At 45.2% G+C, this 16,185-nt stretch overlaps 2 protein-coding genes across 3 annotated transcripts; one reads left to right on the top strand and one right to left on the bottom strand.

The window, feature by feature from the left end:
- Nucleotides 1-637: 637 nt before the first annotated feature.
- tmem74 (transmembrane protein 74) lies at nucleotides 638-2,336 on the bottom strand. Its single transcript, XM_028981429.1, has 2 exons — nucleotides 2,164-2,336; nucleotides 638-1,848 (listed from the first exon to the last, which is right to left on the bottom strand). The coding sequence occupies exon 2, from the start codon at nucleotides 1,799-1,801 to the stop codon at nucleotides 1,193-1,195; it is 609 nt and encodes a 202-aa protein (XP_028837262.1). The 5' UTR covers nucleotides 1,802-1,848; nucleotides 2,164-2,336; the 3' UTR covers nucleotides 638-1,192.
- A 4,373-nt stretch (nucleotides 2,337-6,709) lies between these two features.
- On the top strand, nucleotides 6,710-13,381 carry LOC114790488 (thyrotropin-releasing hormone receptor-like). 2 transcript variants are annotated; one of them, XM_028980592.1, is made up of 3 exons: nucleotides 6,710-7,465; nucleotides 8,921-9,287; nucleotides 13,365-13,381. In XM_028980592.1, the coding sequence occupies exons 1-3, from the start codon at nucleotides 6,710-6,712 to the stop codon at nucleotides 13,379-13,381; spliced, it is 1,140 nt and encodes a 379-aa protein (XP_028836425.1). The 2 variants fall into 2 exon arrangements, with proteins under 2 accessions (XP_028836425.1, XP_028836424.1); XM_028980591.1 differs by lacking the exon at nucleotides 13,365-13,381 and having other exon boundaries at nucleotides 8,921-9,675.
- The last annotated feature ends 2,804 nt before the right edge of the window (nucleotides 13,382-16,185 follow it).

Genomic DNA, 16,185 nt, shown 5'->3' with positions numbered 1-16,185 from the left:
ATGGTGTGGGGAGGCGAGGCTAAAGTTATGCTCAAGTTATGCTCCGTCCTCTCTGTCAGACAGCAGCTTTCTCCGCTGATCTACTGCCATTCAAATAAAATTAATTTACAGATGCGTGACCTTTTGCTCAGCACCGGGGAAAAGCCGTTTTTGTGCCGTCTTGCAGGCACGGTGCTAGAAATGATGGATAATGTGCTGATGTTGTAAAACATCAGACCAAGGCCAAGGTCGTTTTATTATGCTCAGCTAAGTCTACTTTACCGACTGTGCATGACTGATGTACTACTATAAGCCCGTCGCAGCTTTCCAGCATTGTCTCGGAGAACGGTAAAACTTTAACTTTGCAGTTGAACAGAACAAATATATACCTTGATAAAAGATTGTGCCCAGAACCGAGAGCTCTGGAACAAACAAATATTCTTGTAAATTCAGCTGCAAATTCTCAGATCCTAGGCGGGCGTATCGTTCTTCAGACTTTCTTTCCTTTGTGTGCGGCACACTTCCATTATTCATGAAATGATAGATGACACCTTTGAAAAATGCACCTGAACTTCCTTCTTGGTGGTCAGCACCTTGCGGTTTATTGAACGATCAGGCTTCAGAGACATGCTGCATGTACAGAACAACCGTTCCGCGTTCTAAAGGCTTTGGTGTATTGACGTTATGGTTGCATGGTGCAGAGATGATGCTGCTGAGATATCATGTAGGTTATTTATATTATAAAACGTCCAGGGGCATCACGGCCGTCCAAGGAGCAGCTGTTGCTGGACCGCGTTTTGAAGTTGACCGAGCCGTACAGCCGGGCATATATGATTAATGTCCTTGATCGCATATAAAACGACCAGGGGCATCACGGCCGTCCTTCATCGCTCGGTTCCTCCAAGGAGCAGCTGTTGCTGGACCGCGTTTTGAAGTTGACCGAGCCGTACAGCCGGGCATATATGATTAATGTCCTTGATCGCATATAAAACGTCCAGGGGCATCACGGCCATCCTTCATCGCTCGGTTCCTCCAAGGAGCAGCTGTTGCTGGACCGCGTCTGGAAGCTGACCGAGCCGCACAGCCGAGCGCGGCGTTTGGAACAGGCGAAGGCCTTCCCCCTGTAAACCTCCCCCTTCCACGTGGACATTATATCATGTAGGCTTTTATATCATGTATTATGATTTTCGATCGTATAAAACGCCCAGGGGCATCACGGCCGTCTCTCATCGCTCGGCTCCTCCAAGGAGCAGCTGTTGCTGCACCGCGTCTTGAAGTTGACCGAGCCGTACAGCCGGGCGCGGCGTTTGGAACAGGCGAAGGCCTTCCTCCTGTAAACCTCCCCCTTCCACATGGACACCATCAGCAGCGTGGACAGCACGGCCCCGCCCAGCGTGAGCAGGCAAAGTCCCGCGATAACACACCGGTCCAGGTGCGCGCCCACGCGCGCGCCCTCGCGCTCCAGCCGCTCCATCTCGCGCGCGGAGACGGTGTCCGGGTCGGCCGTGACGCCGCGCGGCACGGCGTAGGAGATGGCGACCAGGGAGATGCCGGTCACCAGGCAGGCGACGGCGCCGATGAACCCGTAGTCGGCCGAGTAGCCCGCGACCTCCGAGCTCAGGTCGTTGTCGGAGGCGGCGAGCGACGGCTCCCGGAGGCCGGCCGCGTCCGGGGCGACGAGCGTCAGGTTGACGTTTTCGTCCACGTACGCGAACGACGTCTCCAGCTCCGCGTCGCAGCACACCCTGACCTTGTCGTGCTTGCCTCCGCCCTCCGGCTCCCCGGCCTCTCTCCCCGCCGCGTCGACGTAAAGGAGCTCCATCGGGGTTAATTGGCGCCGGCCATTTCCCTCCGCGCGCCGCAGCGTTCCTGGCAGGAAAAGGTCAAATGTCGGGTGTCACCAAATTAGATCTCAGCATCCCTGTCCCCGTTTAGCCAGGACACCGTCCGCGGCCCCGCTTTTTTTCTCCTCCACAGGGGATTAAAGGGGCCGATTAGCCGCCTCAGTCGGTATCCCATTTGGAGACCCATCTGAGTAAACCCGAAGATTACCTTTAAGTCTTTTTTCAAATAAACGAAACTCCCAATTGCGCGGCAGGGCTGCGTTGCTAACAATTACAAACGGACGAAATATTTAATGGCAAACGTGCAAAGAAAGAAAGAAAGAAAAAAAAAACCCCGCACCAGCGCCCCGAGTGAGGAGCCTCGAACGCGTAGCGCCGCGCTAACAAGCGTTCACGGACGACCGGCGTGTGACGCTGGACAAGTCACGGCTTCCTCGGCGAACGAAATGCCTCGTGTGCCTCCTCACGCCAGCGTCGCTTCCCCGGCGCCGGAGACGCCGGCCGGTGCGCCGTCGGTCCTGCGCGGCGGCATTGTGGGTAATGAAGTCCGGCGGCGGCGTGAAGCCAGCAGCCTCTCGGAATGTCTGGTGTTGCGTGGGAGGTGATTCGTCATTTTTCTTTTACTTTTTCTTTTAATTCTTTTTTTTGTTTGTTTTTTTGTTTCGTGTGTGCGTGTTTGGGGGCTGGAGTAAAGAACCACACCCATCGCGCACCATCTGTTCGGTCCGGTTCTCCTTAAAGCCTTGAAGATTACCCGACGGCTCGTCAAACGGCTCCATAATCCAGTTTTAATCCGGAGTTCCGGCCCTCTCTGTAGTATTACACGCTCCTAATCCGATTCCGTCCTCGTCCAACCTGGCGCAGCTTTTTTTTTATGTGTTTTTTGGATTGCATCACATTTATATTTCACATTTAGATTTACCCCTAACAGCCACAACATAAAAACTCCCGGTAACAAATGATTAAAATGCAACATTTTGTGTTCCTTAGGAAAAAAGGAAGTTTTGTATATATATGAATTTAAATATATATTTTTCATCACATTTCTGATGGTCATTAATACATTAATACAGCTGCATTAGTTGTGTGAAGGTTTGGCATATTATTGATCTTTCCCCACAGGGGGAGCGTGCAGCAAAGACCAAAAGTGCATTACACACAAGAACAGACTGTTCCAGCTTTTGCATCAGCAAATTCAGGTGATTTATTGTAGTGTGCTGAGGTCACAAGATGCACCTCTCGCAGGACAATGGAAAACATTATGTTCTTCAGTTCGACTAATAGCCCGGTAAGCCTAATACTCGAGCACAAACTTAACACTGACAAAGCAAAAGTGTTGGATGAGAAACATTTTGTTCCAGCCAGCGAGTTACAGTCATGTACATTAGCTTCCATTCTGTTCAATATCTCCTCATGTTGCATCAACCGATCAATGAAGCCCTCAGAAGCTTCACTGAAATTCACAAACTGTTTTAGGGCTGTGTTATTTATGGTCTAGTGCCTAAATTAAGCTTTCTTAGCTGGACAGATGTTCGAGGGACTCACATTGGACATTTATTTTAATGAATGATCTATTCAAGATGAATTATTCACACTTTAAGACATTTTAAAATTTTGTATGTTAGTCTGATTCACATTTTCAGAAAGCTTGGGAGAAGATAGGGACTTCAAACAGAGGATACAGTTGATGTAAAACTGCCAAAAACTGAGAGTGTTGAAGAGCACAATGTCTGGAAACTCCTCGGACCATAATCTAATTGAGACAAACTCCAAGAACTGATTATGAACGAATGTGTCGCCATCAGTCAGGACTTGGCCCAGAAGTTTGATTGACAGCATGCCAGGGCGAATTACAGAGGTCTTTAAAAAAAAAAAAGAGAGCCAACGCTGCAAATATTGTCTCTTTGCATAAACTTGATGCGATTGTCAATTAACTTTGAAACTTGTAAAATGCTTGCAATTATACTTCAATACACCACAAAAACAACAGACAAAAAGATCGAAAAACACTGAAGCAGCAAGCTTTGTGAAAACCAGTATTTGTGTCGTTCTCAAAACTTTCAGCCGCAACTGCATATCCGTGAAAACGTCCTGTCTCAGGATCAGCACCATGGACAGTAGCATTGCGAAGGTTCCATGCATTGGTGTAAATGGAGGTGAAATCTCACCAGGCTTATGGTGAACATGTGACAGACTGCATTTGGGGACATTAACGCCATTTTGCACAAACAAGGTCAAGTACGAAAAATAGTTTTATGGTCATCGGGAAATTAAATGTTTGGTTTGAGACCCAGCCAGGAGTTCATTTACCATTTAAGATAGATGGTGCCAGGCCTTGAGTAGACTGCTGGCACTCTACACCAGCCCTTTATATTTTTGAAGTGACCTAGAAGTTTATATTAGAAAATGAATTATTCATGAATATGGTCATATGAATATGCTATCCAATCAGAAACAAAAACAGAAGCAGGCAGTCCTGTTTTTATAGATATTCTGTTTTTTCATGGATTATCCAAGTTTGAATCCCGACTCATGGAGTTCGAGTGCTCTCCCCATGTTGGTGCAGGTTTTCATCAGGTTCTCTGGTTTCCTCCCATAGGCACGTACACTAGTGTGAATGGTGTGTGTGTGTGTGTGTGCGCTCTGCAGTGGACTGGCGCCCAGCCCTCCTGTCCAGTGTCCCGGGATGGGCTCTGTCAGTCCTGAGTAGGACGAGAGAAAGTGGAAATGAAGTGACAGTCACTGTGAAACACAGCATAGCACACATTCCTAAATGTCCTGTGTCCTCCCTGACAGGCGAACCGGAGTACAGGTCACCAATGGTCACAATCTTTGCTAGTATTGTGCAATATTTAATTTCTACACTTCAGTGATTTGCTTTTTTGTTTTATTGTATGTGTATACTGGAGTCCACATCGCTGAGCACATTTACTTCTCTGGTTACACAGAACTTACATATCTAGATGCTTACTGAAGTTCAAATCGAGCACCTGAATGGAGAAGAAATGGGATTAAAGTGGCTTGGAATAGGACATGGTTGGTGGTGTTCATGGATTAGGAAGAATGGTACAAAAAAGTGAAAATATCCAGTGAGTGAGTGTTGTGTGGACAAAAATGCCTTGTTTGTATGATATAAAAGCAACAGTAGCTCAAATAACCACTGGTTACACCCATGGTATGTAGAATACAATATCTCCCGTCTCATCTTCAATCAGCCACCGGCTCTCTCCACTGGCTCCCGGTAGCTGCTCGCATTGAGTTCAAGTCCTTGATGCTTGCCTACAGGGCTGTAAATGGAAGTGCACCCTCCTACATCAATACAATACTGCCTAGCTACACTCCTGCACGCCCTCTCAGATCCGCAAATGAAACGAGACTGAAAATTCCCTCTTCACGGGGTCTCCGGTCCCGATCGACTCTGTTCTCCTTGGTTGTCCCTGGCTGGTGGGACAACTTGTCCTGCTCCACACACGCACATGCACACACACTCACAAAATAAATGTAAAAAAAAAATTAAATTCTTTGTCTAGCACTTAACAATTTCCGAGCATGTTCTTTTTTCTTTTCAAGTTAGGCCTTATCAGGGCTCTTAGTTTTGTAAACTCAAAATCTATAGAATCCGAACGAGAATTGTAAGTCGCTTTGGATAAAAGTGTCTGCAAAATAAAGTAAAGTAAAGTAAATATCACGACGATGGGCCACAGCAGCAACTGGCCACACCGGGTGCCACTCCCTAGCAGCTACGAACAGGAAACTGAGGAAACTATTTGCACTATTTTAGAAATAACGTTGCCTGCGACCTTCAGCTGCTGGTGCTGGTGCAACAGTGTGGGGAATATTTTCTCGGCACACTTCGGCACTAACAGAGCATTGTGTAAATCTGAGTAGGTCCATCCCTTCATCTCCTGATGGCTACTTCCTGCAAGATAATGCACCATCGCAAAGCTCACATCATCTCAAGGTGGATTCTAGAGCATTCTCACGTTTCTTTTCTGTGTCGATGTCGGTTTCGCGTTCAGCCCGGACAACAAAGCAGCCCATCAGAACCGAAGTACTCTAAACCATTCAAGCTCTTCTCACTCCTCTAAAACCGCCTGCATTTTTTTTTTACAAATCTGTCCACAGGGTGGCGCTATAAGCCAAAGCTTTAACACGCACCGTCTGTACCTGGGAAGGTACGACGAGGCGCAGTCTGTGTACTGGACTCAAATATTGAACAAAATGCCATATTTACCGTGCTCTGATCGTTTTTTTGGTGAGTAAATATCGAGCTTCTGAAGACAAAAAAAAAGAAGAGAGGAACCACATGTGTGATGAACTTTACCAAAGAAATATGGAGAAAATGCGAATAGGTTGAAGACAAAATAGACAATGTTGGGATTATTATTGTTCGCTGGATCTTCTTCATGGACCCTCCGTGGAGACCCCCTTTAAAATACTTCGTGCCACTTCTCGCTCCCCCCTGACAAAAAAAACAAAAAAAAAAAACGCCCATCTGGGTGAAACGGTTCAGGCACTTTGCCTAAAGCCGCTTAGTTCGCGATTTATTCAATTATTCAAATTCCGCGCGGAGTGATTAACGCGCCCTGATCGTGGGGAGGGCTGAAGTTCGCTCCCCACGGCCGGAGACGATCTCGCACTTCTCCAGTGTCTGCCTGCTCCTGGCTGGAGACGCCTCGTCCTTCCTCAGCTCCCGGGCGCTCGGGGACCGGACTGCGTCTCTTTTCCTTTTCTTTTCGATGGTCTGAAGGCAGGACGACCCCCAAAAGCTGCTCCTACTTTCGGATAGAAAGAAGAAAAAAAATCCTCAAAAGCACGGATGGAGAATGTGAGACCTTCTGAAAAGATCTGAACCATTTCCTTAAAAAAAAAAAAAAAAAACTAAAATGGAGAACGAGACCTTGTTCCAGAACCAGACTCGTGGCAACTGGACCGAGCCCACCATCCAGTACAAGGTGGTCAGCATTTTCCTGGTGTCCATCATATGCGGAGCTGGGATAGTGGGCAACGTCATGGTCATCCTGGTGGTCCTCACCACCAAGCACATGCGGACGCCCACCAACTGCTACCTGGTGAGCCTGGCGGTGGCCGACCTGATGGTCCTGACCGCCGCTGGGCTCCCCAACATCACCGAGAGCCTGTTCGGGTTCTGGGTGTACGGCTACGCCGGGTGCCTCCTCATCACCTACCTGCAGTACCTGGGCATCAACGCCTCCTCCTGCTCCATCACCGCCTTCACCATCGAAAGGTACATCGCCATCTGCCACCCCATCAAAGCCCAGTTCCTGTGCACCCTCTCCAGGGCCAAGCGGATCATCGTGGCGGTGTGGGCGCTCACCTCGCTCTACTGCGTCATGTGGTTCTACCTGTCCGACCTGACGGAGGACGTGTACGACAACGTCAGCCTGGTCACCTGCGCCTACAAGGTGTCGAGGACCTACTACCTGCCCGTCTACTTCACGGACTTCTCCGTCTTCTACGTGGTGCCGCTGCTGCTGGCCACCGTCCTGTACGGGCTGATCGCGCGCATCCTCTTCCTCAGCCCCCTGCCCGCGGACCCCAAGGGGAGCAGCAGGAAGTGGGACAAGGAGGCGAGCTTCAAAAACTCCTCCTGTAGCACGAAGGCCACGTCCCGTAAGCAGGTATTACGAAAATGTCTGGTTCAATCATGGTTCAACTACTACTACTATTATTATTATTATTATTATTATTGTTGTGGGGTGGGGTGTGCGACCCCCATTCTCGCGTTAGAGGAATGCCGTTTTTTTTTAGCAAAAAAAAAAACTCTTATCAGCAAGTCTTTCTGGCAAAAAAAAAATCAATCAACCAATCAATTGGACCATTAATTAAAGACACATGACCTGTTGGCCCCACCCATCATGCAGCTTCATTCATGAGCCTAGTTCCAATGGCCAGGTCCTGACCACAGAAGTGGCCGTGACAAATCAGTCCACTGATCACAGACTGGGTGCAGATGAACGGCTAGACCCTAGCCTAGTGGATAAAACACTCGCCTATGAACCAGAAGACCCAGGTTCAAATCCCGCTTACTACCATCGTGTCCCTGAGCAAGACACTTAACCCTAAGTTGCTCCAGGGGGACTGTCCCCTGTAAGCGATTGTAAGTCGCTCTGGATAAGGACGTCTAAATGTAGAATGTAATGATCCTACGGTCTATGATGTAACTGTCCCCTTTTTTCTTTTTTAAAGTGTCTTCTTTTAGTCACTTTTAAACGTATGTCACAACGAAACCGGAAAAATAATGAAGTAGAACCCCTGTCCACGGCCAGCTCTTCTACAATGAAGTGAAACGGGAATGGAATAAATCGAGATCCTATTCTTTTGACCCGTCCTACAGAATTAATCAGGTTCTTTAGCGAGGCTTTACTGCGTTCGTCAGTCCGGTGAGCCATGCCTTGCACACCGGTTGACTCTTTGACTCTGGTCTAATGACTTTTTCCAAGTCATTAGTCTATAGGACGTGAAGTGTCAATGCGGTGCGCTCGGGTCACACACACCAATTTTGTTTTTATTTATGTTCCCAAAAGAATGAAACTTGCACCTGGATCAATATTCACAAACCGTGAGCAAATCCACCCGAAAGCCTCGAGGTTTTAGACCGCGCCTGGCAGTGGAAGAACAAACATGTAGCTCCTCCAGACAGTCGTCCCGTTTATCGAGGGGGTCCTAGCGTGGTCGTCGAGTACACACACACACACACACACACACACACAACGTACACACACACACACACACGCAGCCTCTGGGTATTTAATGGAGTGTCACGTGCATGAATGCATGTTCCGCTCATTATTTACTCATTTAATAACCATACGAGGGAGGTCCAGCGGTGCGGTAGAAGCGCGGAGCTCGGATGTTCTCGCATCGTCGATCAGCGATGCTAAACTGACCCGTGTGTGTTTATCCGACCAGCGATGGGTGACTGAGCAGCTGCGGAGGACTTCCGCTGTCCCCGTGACCCTGTTGCAATTTCGGCGGGTTTAGAAGATTAAGAGAGAAAATATTATTATAATTCCTCGTATAATTAATCTGAGATTTTTGTCGTTGTTGTAATTGTTCTTTTTTCGCATTCGAAGGTGACAAAGATGCTGGCAGTGGTTGTGGTCCTCTTCGCCCTCCTCTGGATGCCCTACCGCACCCTTGTGGTGGTGAACTCCTTCCTGGACCAGGCCTACCTGGACACCTGGTTCCTGCTCTTCTGCCGCCTCTGCATCTACCTGAACAGCGCCGTCAACCCGGTCATCTACAACGCCATGTCGCAGAAGTTCCGCGCCGCCTTCCGGAAGCTCTGCCGCTGTGGGCCGCCGCGCTCGGAGAAGCCGGCCGCCCACAGCGCCGCGCTCACCTACAGCGTAATCAAGGACATGTCCAACGGAGAGAGTCCTGACCACTTCGCCACCGAGATGGACGAGCTGGCCATGGCCACCGATGAGCTACTGCCCGGCAGGAAGCGGCTGTCGTTCGGGGACCGGTGCGCGCCTGGCGAGGCCGTCCTCAGCTCTGTCTGAAATGAGACGTGCGCGTCCCGTGGGACCGTCACACCAGTATGACAGCATGTTGTCCCAGTACGGACATCCGTAATTTATTGCAAAATGTTTACGAGGTGACAGTGACGCCGTAGGACCGAAGCAGGGTGAGAAATTGTTGCCGTCCATCACACATCCAGCAGCTGAAGTGAGGAATGCTTCGATATATATACATCCATACTGTGGACCGTCTCCGGTTGTAAATATGGACCGTGATTCGTACCTGAAGACAGTCACTTTCCCCGGAAAATGGCCGCCAGGGGGTTAGGCGCGGGTCAACACAATGATGAGGAATGTTAAATGCTGTCCGGATAATTTCCTGTCTTTGTCCAAGCTCACTTGTCTGAGGAAATGAGTGAAAAGAAAAACAGGAGCGTTTTTTTTTTTTTTTTGTCCCCCTGTCGTGTCGTGGACGGTTCCGGGGAGCCGTCCGGCCCGAACGGGAACAACAGTGAAAGGCCGAGTACCTGCACCAGCACAGACAGAGTGTGCTGCTGAATTTAATTATTTTTTTTATTTTTTTACCAAGTTCCTGAAATCCTTCGCTGCCTCTCCAGGAAATTGAACGCGGTTTTTGTGGCAGCGCTCCACGTTCTTTCCCGTCGGATCGCCCCGACTTTAAAAGTTGCTTCACCTTCAGACACTCTTCTGCTGCATTTCTTCTGAAGCCTGAGCTGAATTCCGGCCACAGTGCTCCCTATGTGTGTCACGTCAAAAAGCCAGAGTCACTTGTGTCACATGTATATCGACGTTTGAAGGGTTTGTGTCAATGTTGTGCAACGATGTAAATAAGGAGGTCCTTTTCAAAGCAGTTTTAAATATTGTAGCTGTAATTTCTATTTTTTTTTTTTTTTGGTTTGTTTCGATTGTGTCATCTGAACTTTAGATCAGTATTCGGTATTCTTGGCCTGCATCTATATACAACAACGTGATCTGCCTGCAGCCCACATGCCACACCGTAACTGTCGATAACCTACATGTAGGTTAATGGATTAGCAATTTTCAGCTAAACGAAGACAAAATGCATTTGTAGGGTTATTTCAAATGCACTTGGAATAACGGGTGCTCCCATGGTAGGGGCAGCTCGGAATATTTGCTATCTGGGAACACCCCCTCAGTACCTTCTTCTGACCTTCTGCAATAGCCACCAAATACGTTGAGAACAAGACATTCTCTGAAATTCACTGTTATCATGTTGTGCAGTGTGTGTGGAGCGGTTTTCATGTTTGGATTCGTACTTGCTTGATATGTCTACAACAAATAAAGTCTGGACATCTGGAGGCTCGTGGTCAAATATGTGTCTCTGCCACTGGATTTCTGGACCGCTCTTATTAATGTGAACGCTTCGTGGGGTGTCGGCTGATTTGACAGTACCTGCGGACATTTGAGGCAATTTGGACATGGCTCAGTATTTACTGCATGGGGGTGAAAATCCACACTCTCATGATGTAATACAATTACTTAGAAGCAAGAAAAGCAGTGTGCATAATTATGTGCATAATTTTTTTTTTTAACATAAATATATATGACCCTCTTGCACTTTGTGGCCACCGCTCACCATTATGAAGTTCGGTTTCATTTTTTGATTATAAGTGTATTTTCTTTGTTTCGTTTTCTTCCTTCCTGACCTCTGCTTTAGATCTTGTTTGGCTCCATATATTTGACCTTACAGTGACTCCTGGCTTCGTCCTGTAACTGTGTGTAAATGCACAGCCTTTTCACAGATCTTTGTGTTTATTTAATTGTCTGGTTGGCAGTTTCGGGGTCTCGTCTTGCACCCACCTATCCAGACATGATTACCTCATCTGACACATTCTTTTATTTGCAATGTTTAATTCAGTTCTGTTCAACTCAATGGACAATGACACAGGCAATAAAATCCAACACATTAACACATAACCATGCCATCACATTCAACTTTAACATTAGGTGAAGTAAAAGTGAAGTGATTGTCATTGTGATACACAGCACAGCACAGCACATGGTGACACAATGAAATGTGTCCTCTGCATTTAACCATCACCCTTGGTGAGCGGTGGGCAGCCATGACAGGCTCCTGGGGAGCAGCGTGTGGGGACGGTGCTTTACTCGGCACCTTGGCGGATTGGGATTCGAACCGCAACCTTCTGATTACGGGGCCGCTTCCTTACCCACTAGGCTATTATTTTTATTGAGGTTGGCAGAAGCAAAACTCTCTGCTAGTTGTGACCCGGTTGCCTGAAGAGACTTCATGTGGACAGAGAATCTGTGACCTGGAACTTATTGATGCTAAGCTTACTTAACATTTGCTGGGAGTTAGACAAAAACGCGTGACAGCAGTAAACACTCGAGGGCTCGCAGGGGTGAGAATGAGATGCTGAACAGAGCTGAAGTGTCCAAAACATGAGACAGAAGAGCTTACAGTTCTGAATACAATGTAGGTGTGTGTGTAGGTGTGCCGTTTGTAGAAATGTCAGCATGCATGGCAGAGCTGACCTCTCTTAGTCTTAAAGATATGTGTATGTGTGTGTTTGGGGGGATGGGGGAATTGTGTCTGATATCATGATTGGGCACATTCACTTTGGCACGACGCTTACCAATGGCCATAACTACATTCTGAAAAAAGAACGGTAATATGGTAATATTGAAAACTTGGAAATTGGACATTAGACTGAAATTAAAAGTATATGCTTTTATCGCAAACCTTTAATGACAAATGGACAGCGTGATGTGTGGTACAGAGGTGCTGTGGCTAGTGCTGCTGCTCATCACTTTTCATCTTGACAGCAAGAAACTGCCAACAAAAATCTGCTTTTACTGTATGTCATTTTAATAACGGATCTGGTGGATCATTTCAGAAAAGCCCCTGTTTCATATTGGAACATATACAGCATAAAACAAAACACTCAATATAAAGCTATAATGGCACACAGACAAACTAAATTTAAATACATTGATTCATATAAATGTTAATTTAATTGTAATATGTGAAATGAAAATGATGCTCATTATCGTTATTAGTTTGTTGTTTTCGTGACAGTTCTGGACCTGTCTCACAGCTCACATATGTCACACAGCCTGAGCTCACTGGACAGGCCCAGCTTGGGATTTTTTGGGTCTTCAGCACAGCTGCACGGTCATGTGCATCACACTATTAAATTCCCAGCCGGAGAGGCCGCATATGGGCAGATTGTGAAGGGGATTGAAACAGATAAACAAATGAAATGATTAGGATACTTTCTCAGTGCTTTATACTGCATTAAACTGATAGAACAGGTAAAATTAAATCAGCTAACCGTAGATCTGCTTGAAAGTACACTTTTGAAATAAGTGGACAAAGACTAAAAAAAAATAAATGAAGCTGAGACAACAGTGTGAAAAATTACATTCAAGCAAAAATAATGTAAAAAAAATATATATTGTGCTTAAGCACACTTTGTCAGCTCAGTTAGATCCTGCAATGAATGAGAACAATTGAAGAAATTATTTCTCTAGCTGGGACACCTACCATATGCTTTTTAGGAAAAGCATATCTACTGTATTAGTAATGTAATCCTCAACATCATTCCACCTCATATTAGTCATGTCCAACTGATTTAGGAAAGAGAAGCAGCCCATACCAGGCATAGTAACAATATAATTGTCTTTCGCTGGATCAAAATGAATGAGCAATTTATAGTTGTGGTTAAGGATGAGAGAGGGAATCATGAATGACACCTTTGGATGATCTTATTATGTTATCATTCACAGCATCCTTTGGTCATTTCCTGTTCTCGTTTTCCTGTCTTCAATGATTCCTAATGACTCAAACAGATCTATCTTCAATGAAGGATCATGACCAAAAATATAATACATAAAACATAATATAACACGCAGCTTTCATATTCTCTCTTTGTTTGGTCGTGTGATCTGCTGAGGCATGAATCAGCACTAAGAAACATCTAAACATGAGCATGTAACTGAAGACTAACATTAGTTACATAAAAAAAAAGTTTAGACATGATCATTGAAAAAGAAAAAAAACTTTTATAGTATTTACCAGCAATCATCTGGAAGAACAGTCAAGGAGAAGAGTTGTCTAACAGGTAGAGTGGATAAATTGTTCATAACAAACTAAACATACAAGGGAATTTTACACATGTGACAGTGACAGTGACCGTGAACAAATAACAGACAGATAACGTTATCACACATGTACAAATAAAAATAAGTGCTAACTCCACAATTCTGATCAGTGTGCAAATACCAAATGTATATAATATATAAAAGTGAGCTTTGTCTAATACCCTCATACATCGAATTAGTAGTTGTGCTCTAATGTTGCTAAAAGTAGGTCAGTTTCAAAGACAGCTGAGGCTCTGACCAAACCAGGCTTAACATTTTTGAAATTGGAGGGATATTTGACCTGTTAGGTAGTAAAGAATAATCAATAAATAACAATATCATTATTTCAACAAACATTGTGTCATTTCATAGATATTTAGATGAACTCCACCATGTTCCAAAGTTGAAGGGATTGATACATTTAGTTGGAGAATTAATTGGCCGGACAAATTTAGGAGACAATAAACATAAATTAATATTAATGATGCCATTAATTCATTCATGTGATTATCTGCCAGAACATAATGGGATGGGGTTTCATTCTCTTGCTTGCAGTAGTTTGTAGACAAACCAAAAATTCTGTACCAATGGCAAAGCCAAAAACTTTATATAGTTATTTATTTATTGAAAAACAGTACTCTGGTCATTCTGTGTCCCTTGAATCCAACCGTGACCTTACCCCCTTGTGCCTTCATACATCTCTCTGGTACACACTTCTGCTCCGCAGCCTCAGCCTCCAGAGACACACAGTCTGGTTCCATCAGATGTCAGTCGGAAAATAGCCCTCAATGTCCAGTTTTCACGGCGAGCAGAATAACAGTAGGTCAGCAAGTACACAAGCTCAGTGCATTTACACTGAACTTCGTTAGAAAAAGCCTACTGCCTCAAGAAAAGGCTGCAGTGCCATTTTATTTAAAGAATGTTCATTCATTGGCCTAATGCAGCATATCATCATACGGAAAGGTCATTTCGGGAGGTACATTTAAGTTTTTGCAGGCCTGAAGAGACAACAAAAAGGCTCTTGGTCTTAGGGCTTAAAACCACAAAGGTTAATCATCCTAAAGGATTTCCGCAGAATAACAAAAGGTTAATTAAAATGAAATCTGGCATGAGATCAGACATTAGCGCTAAGGTTGGTGAATCAAATTTGACTTTCAAGCATCCTGCTGAATTGAAAGACATCATCCTGAAAGCTGAAACCAGCAAAAGCTGGGAATTAAACCTGGTCAATCAGAGCAGGAAAATTGGATTGATGGGGTGGTCGGTGTGGATGCGCTGTAAATTGAAGACCTGGCAAAGCATGACAGGACACAGGGGTTTCAAATGAATAGCTTTTTACACCCTTAACTTTAAATTCTGCGTGGTGTTTGTGAAGAACTGTGCTCGCTTTTAAAATGCAGTCTGGGTGAGGATCTTATCCATCACGTTGCTTCACTCCTTTGAGAGACTGTAGTGCCATTTCTTTGGATTCTTCCCTGGTGTGTGAAATCTGACATATGGATGTGTGCTGACCACAAAGGTCATTCTAAGCCACCTGACAGAAGCCTTCCACTGTACACACTGCACTTTAAAAGCCATAAAAGAAAACCTGGCAAATATCCAGTACTGCAGATCTAGGTTTAAGTAAGAAATCATTCTCAGCGGAAAGTGAAATGCTACAGAATATACCCTGCCACAACCACTAGATATAAGTTATGTCTGTTTAAGACGTCAGTAAATCTTACACGAGACAGACCATGGAAAATATAAATGTCCACTATAAACTCTTGAAATGTCACCAGGCTGTATATGTCACATATGCATGCTAGAACAGTATTTTAGACTTCTGAAGGACCACAGATAAGGACCTCGTCATTGGCATTAACCTTTAAATTTGACAGAGCACCCATAACTCTCGAGGAAAAATGCCCCTGTTGACTGATAGGACTTTGCACATGCACTCTCAGTGTTGTAACTGCACATAACTCACAACATATATGGGAAATTCAGCGGGTATGTGTGGTTCGCCCGACTTCTGAAATTAATATTTAACCCATGTCGTTGTGAGACATCAGTGGATGAAACAGCGTTGTTGCTTAGAAACAGCTCCCTCCCATAAACCGCTGCTGTAATGAGGGAGGGTCACAGACAAACCCTGAAAGGAGTCTTTTGCTTGAAGAGTCTCAGCTTGTCTCTCAGCAAATGCACAGAATTTTTTGCAGATTAATATGACCTGCAAGCATTATCTTAAATTACTGTGGATTTCAGGTTTGTGACAATTGCGCTGGATTTGTCCAAATCATCACTCCTTTGCTCATTGCAGAGATGATGTGTCTTTGCTAATGGTAAATTGGCTTGTGGTTTTTTCAGAGATTTTCTCTAATGGTACCAGATTGCCAAGCCCAACTGAAAGGATCCTGAATCCTAATTTCCAACTTCCTGTATCCTCAGAGGAACTTATTCATCCTCCAATGAAACATGCTGCCTGCAGTATTGGTCCATTTAAAACTATGGTGCATTTTACATTACATTCAATATATTATATTAAATAGAAATTCAATTTTCACAGCATGCCCTATTTTCAATTGAAAAACATGAAAATGGACTCCACCCACTACCCAATGCTACTGTTTTTTAGTTCCCTGACAATTACTTATGCTCTGAAGTGTGAAATTCAGAGCATATAGGAAGTGCAATATTCAATACTGTGCACAGTGCATGTCATCCAAATATTAGTGATAATATTAGTACTG

The sequence above is a fragment of the Denticeps clupeoides genome, chromosome 5, assembly GCF_900700375.1.
Source record: "Denticeps clupeoides chromosome 5, fDenClu1.1, whole genome shotgun sequence".
Lineage (NCBI taxonomy): Eukaryota > Metazoa > Chordata > Actinopteri > Clupeiformes > Denticipitidae > Denticeps > Denticeps clupeoides.
Note: the sequence above shows the minus strand (reverse complement) of the source record. Positions and strands in the feature narration are given on the sequence as shown.